The following is a 9,103-nucleotide window of genomic DNA, read 5'->3' on the forward strand; positions in this document are numbered from 1 at the left end:
ATAGAGAAAGAGTGAAGAGAAAAGAACTGAAAGAGAACTGGGTTAAACAATCAAAATTAGCTAACACTGCTTACTTTTCAATAAAGTTTATTATCATTAAAAAAAAGTTATAAAAACTCAAGCATAAATTTACAAGGATGATAAACTTTATCTAGTTGTTTCCTAATTATTGCTTGGAATCTTCCAAGGGCTACTCTGATCTTATGGCTTAATCACTCTTAACATAAAGTTTGAGACCTGCTCTTAGGTAGTTTAAAGAAACTGGAATGCGACTTTTCGAATCAGCAGTTGTGTTTATGCAAGCAGGTCACAGAACTTTATAGGTCAAATGAGGAGCAAAAATGAAAACGTAGGTCATCCCAACAATCGGGGGAGATCACTTTAAGATTGTTCTCACAGATAACGGAAGCAACCATAAGATCTAGAAAGTGTAACAAACCGTTAACTCCAATCATTTATTTGATGAGGTTAAGTCTCATTTGAAAAACTGATGTGTGTTGTTTGGTATTTTTAGATGGAGGAGTATTCTTCAGCTGAGATTCTTTTATTCCGCTTTAACTTTTTAATTTTTACTTTTAACATCTGCGTACGATACGCGCTAAGATACGCACTTTCACTTATTTCGTTTGTCAAAACTTTATCAAGTGCGTGTACAACTCCATTTGTTGCAATGATATTTTGTGTCAACAAGGTTGACTGATAGTCTGTAATGATTGGCTGGCTTACTTTTGTATTGCTCAATGTTATAAATGTGAAGTTGCCGGATTTTTGTTCGTATGTTTTTATAACAAGTTCTTCGTTTAAAAACATCACGTTTGTAAAAACCGCTTTAGTTCCGACATGGCGGCTTAGGAGTTCGGTACTAAAGACGCTTGATTTATTTTCTTTTCGAAATGACATCTCGAAAATTTTGATTGCTCTGTTCGTAGGAGCAAATATAGTAAAGGATTCGTTTTTTTTGCTGAGGAGGTCAACCAAAAATTTATTTTTCATTATCTCATGTGCAAAAAGTTGGAACGCTTTTGTATTCTTCAATATCTCGAATACCGATTGGTTAGGAGGAACTAATACATTGTTAATTACATGAATAATCCCATTGGTTGCTAAAACATCACTTTTTGAGATTATAACATTTTGAACGCTTGATGCCTAAACAAGTTTATAAATTTTAAAAGTATATACAGTGGTTTTCATAAATTTAGACGCACTCTTTTTTTTTACATGTATGTAAGAAAATGCTTAAAATAAAAAGAAAGTAAAAGTGCTTCCTCTATGTTTGATATATAAATTAGTAGAGGAAGTGAAACTCTATTATAGAGTACCTTAATTTTTTTTACAGGATGTTTATTACTCATTCTATACCAATTAATACAAAAAAGTTAATTGATAAGCTTGATTTTACTTTATTCATAAATTTAGACGCACAATCAAAAAAGTCTTATATCTTGTTAGTTGATAGTTAATTAGTTTTTTTTTCCCCATATTTCTCATTAATAGGCCTAAACTAATTAATTTTGTCAAAAAACCTTATATAAAAATAACTTACCATGAATTAGTTAATCATTATTTAATAAATAAACAAAAGTTAATTTAGTTTTGCACTAAAAAGATGCGAAAAATGGGCAAAAGACGTATCAATCAAGCTGAAAGATGGCAAATTATTGCTCACATCAAAGAAGGAACCAAAAGTAATAGAGAAATCGCCAGGTTAATTGGAGTTTCTGAGAAATGCGTTTGGAAAACGAAGCAAAACTTTCTTCACACTCGTGGTGCCAGCGAGAAAACGAGGCCAGATAGACCCTTGTCAACCACCAGAAAGGACGATAGTGCCCTTTTTAGAGCTGTCAGAGCTAATCCAAAAAATAGTTACAAAGAATTGAACACAGAATTCAATACAACGCGAAATACATCTATTTCTAAAAGCACAGTCCGCCGAATACTTATCAAATACAAGATTGGAGTCTACTCTGCTTCGAAGAAACCACTCTTGCGTCCATATGATAAACAAAGGAGACTAAAATGGTGTTATGAAAGAAGGTATTGGACAATAGAACAATGGAAAAAAATTATGTGGAGTGATGAGAGTAACTTTGAGCCTATCAATCGCAAATCTAATATAACAGTCAAAAGAATGGCTCACGAAAAGTATTACGCCAGGTACATTAGACCGACTGTACAAAGTAAGGAGGAGGCTCGATAGGAATCTGGTCATGCTTCAATTACAAAGGTGTTGGTATGCGCCAAACATACACTGGAAGAATCAACTCCAGAATATACGTAGAAGTACTGGAAAATAACCTAATTCCATCAATTGACCTGCTTATGCTCCATGATAAACCATGGAAACTTCAACAAGATGGCGCTACTGCACATACTGCATACTATACAAAGGAGTGGTTCAACGATAATAATATCAAGACAATACCGTGGCCTCCTTACTCACCTGATTTGAACCCAATTGAAAACATTTGGGCTTGGATTGACCGTGAACTGGCAAAGGTTTAAATTTCCACACTCGGCCAGCTGAAGGACATCCTTAAGGAGACCTGGTATAGGGTCCCAGAAGCGATGTGCAAAAATCTTGTTGAGTCTATGCCTAGAAGAGTTCTTAGTTGTATTAAAGCAAAAAGTGGATACACAAAATATTAATTGGTTCATAAATTACGCCTCCTAATGTATCGTGCGTCTAAATTTATGAATAATTTTTTTTGTCTTATTTTTTTAATACCATGTAGTTGTACCTAATTATTACTTAGCATTTGTATTTTTTTTTTTTAATTTTTGTAAATTTTGTATTCTGTATGTATTTATCTAATAAATAGAAAAAAAACTAAACCGAAATCTTTTTTCATTATTGTTTTATCGTTAAAAGACTAAAAATTTCTATTCTCAAATATGAGGCGTCTAAATTTATGAAAACCACTGTGTATATATATATATATATATATATATATATATATATATATATATATATATATATATATATATATATATATATATATATATATATATATATATATAGAAAAATGCGTAAAAAAATAGCAAATCTGTATATGAATAAATGTTAATAGTATTATAATTCGAACTCATTTACCTCTCGATAAGTTTCTAAATGAACTTTGAGGAAAGTGCGATTGCTTTCTGCCGTTGTTTCTACTGCATTTATTCCAACAAACCTCTCAGTGATGTATCTACCAACGAGGAAATGGTACTTAATAAAAATTGTCAAATAATTTTGATCTGAATCGAGCATTTTCCTAAATTCTTTATCCAAGCGCTCGAACGCTTGGTCTGTAGGTGCAAACAGCGTATGTGAAGTGATTTCACTCTGTAGCTGCTTCATATGGCCGGTCTTGATAAGATATTGAAGAAAAGTATGACATTGAAGGTGCGGAAGACTTTCTAATAAATTGTCATCTGTAAAAAAGATAGAAAAAGTGAAAAAAAGTAGAGCATTCTTAACAAAACACGTGTTCAATAAGTATTTTCTTATAGGCCATTCAAAATTATGGTCATACGATATTTAGAGCCGTTGAAAATGGAGCTGTCGAAAGTGTAGGGGCAAAAGGAGGGGGGGGGGGGGTAGGAGAAATTGAAATTTTAGCTTAAAATGATTTTCACCTGTTAACGTGTCAAGTTAATTTTTGATCAAACAGTAATCTTTTTAGCGAGAAGCTCATACAATAGTGTTCTTTCATATGATGCAATAGCATCTCAAACTCACGTAATTTTCTAAAGCGAAATGTTTCTATTGCTTTTGTTTAGATTAATCGTGTGTAAATTTTCTCTTCTTAACTGAAGTGTTATTATGTATCGTGGTTGTCGAAAGCAAAACGCGCCCAAAAAACTAAATTTTACAGGACATACAGAAAACTGTTTATTTTGGCAATACCATGTAATCAGCTATAAATCTTTGTGAGTTCAATAATCTTGTAACATATAACTAAGTAACTTTTTTTTTTTAAATTTAGACGTTGTTTTGTAAAGTTTGGACATTAGTGATTTGCCTCAATTGTTTTGCCTCGAATGTTTTGACTTAAGTGGTTTGCTTGCGACAACGACGATATGTGAAATACAATTCTCTCTGAAATTTTTAAACCTTAAATATCATTTATTTTTTCTAATTTTACTTGCACATATCAGACAAGCAATTTTATTAGAAGTTTTGATTGCAATCTAAAGTCTCCCCAAACGGTTTTTTTAGTATATCAATTTTTATTTACATTTATTTAATAAAATATTGTTTAATTATCTTATTGTTTGTTTAATAGCTAGACGAGGCTTTAAAAGCTAGACGAGGTTTTTTGGAAAAAGATTTTTAATTAAGCCCATTTTTCATTTGATTTTTTTTTCTCTCAAAGAGATAAAACGTAATCTCAAATGCTTTTAAGAATTGATTTGGATTATTGTCTGTATTTTTCAGCCATTTAACCTCAGGATTAAACTGTCATTTACTTAGTTAAGCTCCATTCGACATTTTTTGAATTTTTGGCCAATTAAATGTAAAGACATTTTATTGGAATCTTACGTTTCTTTTTGTTAAAGTTAATTTTGTAAATTTTTTCATGCAACAGTTTCTTACTTATGTCTGGTAACAGTATGCCATCAATCCCATAAGCCCATCCGTCAGTTAATGCATTTGTTGATAAAATCATCATTCCATTAACATAAGACGAATCTTTGTTAAATAAATCTTGATACAATGTGAGTGGCTGACCGATATCGTTCGTAAAGGTACTCCATCCTGAGTCGAGGAAGAGCCTCTGACGGCACATTGGTCGGTTTATGATGTGACTACGGATAAAGTTCTAAAACAACAATTGCCATTGTTATTTTATAATCTAAAAATAATCTCAAAATATGGCAAAAATTTTATGTTCGCAAAAAACTTTTGACAGACATGAAATGTGAAGAAAATAAACTTTAAACAGAAAATTAATGAAATAAAAAAGAAAATCAATGAAAAAAAAAAAATCTCTTTTCGGTTTTTCGGCTCATCATTTCTTACCCTGGATTTTATGCCATCAGCGAAAATTGATTCTTTGTATTTTGTAGGAATACTTTTAAACGAATCATCAAGAGGTAGAAAAAAGGTGGCTCCGTAGTAAAACGTGAAGTATACCTTATATTTCTCAAATAAACCGTACATAATTCGGTGTCTTCCTGAATCCTTTAGATAAGCCATAAAAGAGAGCGACGGAGAAACTGGAATCTGGTTAATTTCATAGAGAATCGATTTTTGAGTGCGAACGTTTAAGAGACTAACTTCAACTCCTTGCAACCAAAAGTAATGAGTCAACGTAAAGTGATTCACGTGTTTATTTATATAAAATGATTTCTTTTTTAAATTTTCTATCTTTTGGCCATCTTTAAACGATGAAGTATTTTGAGAATTTTTGAACACCAAGCTTTCAACGATATCTTTTTTTTGCTTTATCGTCATCCACTGAAACGGCTTGTTTAAAACATTCTTGCTCGGTATAAATATCAAAAATGGCTCCTTATCAAACAGCACATTAAACATCCCAACTTGACATAATAGGTTGTAAAAGTCTGTGTAACCATTTGCCAACAACGCCGTTGCAACGTTGTTTTTTTTGTTATCCACATGTTGCAAAAGGCCTCCAACAAAATAGCCCAGAGAGCAAATAAGTATACACCCAAACATCATCATTTTAAAGATCAGAAGTATGTGCTTCACCAAACTCTTTTAAATTAAAATAAATTATTTTAAAATAGATTTTCTTTTTTTTTTTTTTTAAACAAAGGTTTTTCAAACCAAAACAAACTGACTCAAAAAATATAAAAAGAAATTTAAATTAACATTCCTAGCATAATCGCTTTGTTTACAAAACAGCTTATCAATGTTTTTTTCCTTTTATGGACACGGGATAAGGTTTATATTTCTAAAGCACTAAATTGAATCGTTTAAAACTTATAAGAGAAAGAAAACTCACGAAAGCACAATTATACATTATACTTTCTATTTTAAATTTTACTATTAATTCTATTATTATATATAGCCAGAATATTTTTTTTCACTTTTTAAATGAATAAAGTAAAAGTTAAAAAAACAATAAAACATTTGAAATAAAAAAAATTTTTCCGTGTAATTTGGCAATTTTTTGTAAAAGTAGAACCCCCTCTTTCCCACAATCCCAGACGTGAGAAAGTAATTAATCAGTCCAAGTTAACAAAGACTGAACTTACAATAAAATTCTTTTTTTTTTTTTGTGAAAAAAGGTTCTGATGATAATTTTTTACGTCATTATTAAGTATTTTTTGGCGCTTGTTTATCCAAAAAGTTAATTTTTTCTCAGCTAGTTTAACGTAACAAATACGTGCTTTTTTAACTGGAAGTTAAGAAATAATAGTTAAAAAAAAAAAAACTAAACCATTATTTGTGTCGCCCAACGAAGTTTCATGAAATACGTATCACTATAGCAAGAAATAACACAATAAAATTCTGTTAGTGGTATTAGAAACTTAACTAATTAAATGCTGTAAAAACGTGTTTCTCGTGTTGATGCGTTATGCTTGTTTGGGTGCTGGACGGGTTATACATCTTAGAATGCTCTTTCTATAACTGACACGTTTTTTCGATTTCATTTGTTCGCTCGTTTAAGTTTTTCAAATCTCATATTAAAACTTCACTATAATTTCTTTCTACTTGTTATTCTATATTTATTATAATTACATTTATTATTATAGTGCTTTTGTTAACTGAAGAATAGAAATTTTTTTTTTTTTAAATAGCTCTTTAATTAGATGTAAAATATTTAATTACTTCCTTTACACAAGTTCAGTGATTTTTTTTCCCCCAATGTTCATGCATAATTTTTTAAATATCTTAATAAACTTTTCGTTTCTTATTTTTCTGACTAATGGAATCTTCTCTGTAACATGTCATATCAAGTAAAAATGATGTAATATAAAATCTAGTATGACGATATAAAGTATATAAATAAGTCTAACATAACAAATGGCAGTGCGAGGAGGTGAGACGCGACTGTAAATAATGTTTATTTTGGATAATTGTTTAACATATTGACCCATGGCCTACTTCATTTTTTGTTAATATTTTGCATTACTATCTACATTATACTATCAAGGCGCGGATCCACGCTAATGAAGCTTAAGCTTCAGGGCCCCGAACACTTTTAATTTTATTTCAAATATTATTCTAAAAAATTTTAAAAAAATTAAAGAAATTGAAAATAAGAAAAAAAAAAATTTTTTTAAATTTATTTTCTGATTGTACTAGATTTTTTTATTCCCTTCGTGCGATTTGACACGGAGATTTTTAGAGAGTTATTAAAATTATAGATTTCTATAAGAATTAATATTCTCATTAGAATTATTTGTAAAAGATATGCGAAAAAATTCAGAAGAAAAAATGAACGAAATCGAAAAAAAAGTTAAAAATTGGAGTGAAGAAATTACAGGAAATGATAATGATTTAAACAATCAGCGAAAGACACACATTTTTAATGGCAAGGACAAGTTTCGGGAAGAGGAGGTGAGCAATGTCCTTTTTGATTCTTTAGCAAACGAATTATCGAAAAGAGGAAGAGTATACAAAGAAATAAATAAGAAATATAAATTTCTTTTAAATATAGGAAAAAAAGATCATTCTCATATAGACATGGAAAGCATTAATTATGTCATTTCATTCTACAATAATGACATAGATGCTGGACTAATAAATGAATGTACACAATTTAGGGAATATCTTCAAATTACAAATAAGGAAAAACAAGCAAAATGTTCCAGTATGCTTAAATTAATATACGAGAGAAATTTGATAGATGTTTTTCCAAATTTATATACCGCATTAAAGATATTTCTAACTTTACCAATAACCAGTTGTGAGGCCGAAAGAGCATTTTCAAAATTAACATTTATTAAAAATAAATATCGCACCACAATGCTGGAAGTCAGACTTAATTATCTTTCAATTTTGTCAATTGAAAATGACTTAACAAAATCAGTATCTTATGATGAAGTAATAAGAGAATTTGCAAATAAAAAATGCCGCAAACAAAAAATTTAAATTTTATTATGTTTATTGTTATTTTTATGAATTAAAATGAATTTATAGTTTTTGCAAAGTTTATTTGTGTTTCATTACGTTTTACTTATATTTTAGTAATAAGTTTTTAGGGCCCAAAAATTCACTTAGTTTCAGGCCCCACAAATGGTTTATCCGCGTCTGATACTGTCATACCATTTTTAGAAGAAATACATATTTTCACTCAGCACAACAGCCCAGTTGTCAGGATTTTTAACAAAGCGTAAGTGTTCCGTGGTGGGGCTAAAAGTTAAGTAACATATCAGTTATTTCATATAGATAATAATTTTTGTTGATTTTTTTGGGGCCAATTTTGACAGGTGTAAATGGCGTGATTTTACATTTTGAATTTTTAGTTTTTTTAAATATGTTAGGTTAATAATCATTATACATTCCTATTTAGTACGTGTGCACACGTACTAAAATAAATACTATATAAAATGATAAGTATGAAAACTTATAAAGGATATTATAAGCATAAATATGTAATATAGTAAGTGTAATAAGTATAAATATGTATATTTTATCTTCTATTATTTTTACTTTTTTCTTCTTTCTTATGCTTTATTTTCAACGGTTAAATGAAATATTTAATTATCGTGTGAGGTGTGATTCTTGATGGCAAGGATATTAAACAAATATCATTGCTTGGTCTTTACACATAGCAATTATGTCCGTATTTAGATGTAATACTCAATATTTAGAAGTACAATATATACACTTAAAATATAACACGTCATTTTACATTATATAAAATGTCTGCAATATATAGGAAAAAAATGATTGTGCAAAGACAATCCATGTATGCTGCTTTTAGCAAAATATTATTTAAAACCAAACAGAGCATGCTTTATCTTCTGAAGAAACTAATTTTAAAAGCTAAGATAATGATCAATAAGATTTGTCATTTACGTATTAAAAAGACGCTTTATCTATTACCTGAGACTTTTAAAATTGATTGGTAAATAAATGTCTAAATTTTGAAACCAGTATACTTTTTATTTACTAATTTTTTTATGGTATAAATATTGA

General features: G+C 29.5%; 1 protein-coding gene across 1 annotated transcript; it reads right to left on the bottom strand.

The window, feature by feature from the left end:
- Nucleotides 1–179: 179 nt before the first annotated feature.
- On the bottom strand, nt 180–5,764 carry LOC149878254 (periostin-like). The gene is made up of 4 exons (XM_090073369.1): nt 5,009–5,764; nt 4,583–4,808; nt 3,095–3,417; nt 180–1,149 (listed from the first exon to the last, which is right to left on the bottom strand). Exons 1-4 carry the CDS (start codon nt 5,672–5,674, stop codon nt 511–513), a joined length of 1,854 nt encoding a protein of 617 aa, XP_089929495.1. The 5' UTR covers nt 5,675–5,764; the 3' UTR covers nt 180–510.
- Between the last annotated feature and the right edge of the window lie 3,339 nt (nt 5,765–9,103).

This window comes from Hydra viridissima, unplaced genomic scaffold (assembly GCF_058129835.1).
Source record: "Hydra viridissima isolate aposymbiotic clone 2 unplaced genomic scaffold, HvirCarnegie_v1 scaffold_15, whole genome shotgun sequence".
In the NCBI taxonomy this organism is placed as follows: Eukaryota; Metazoa; Cnidaria; class Hydrozoa; order Anthoathecata; family Hydridae; genus Hydra; species Hydra viridissima.

Coding starts and splice junctions, on each gene's coding strand:
- LOC149878254 (XM_090073369.1), bottom strand. CDS start 5,674: ATGATGATGTTTGGGTGTATACTTATTTGCTCTCTGGGCTATTTTGTT. Junction 3,418..4,582: donor CATACTGTTACCAGACATAA/GTAAGAAACTGT, acceptor TCTTTTTTACAG/ATGACAATTTATTAGAAAGT. Junction 1,150..3,094: donor ATTTAGAAACTTATCGAGAG/GTAAATGAGTTC, acceptor AAACTTGTTTAG/GCATCAAGCGTTCAAAATGT.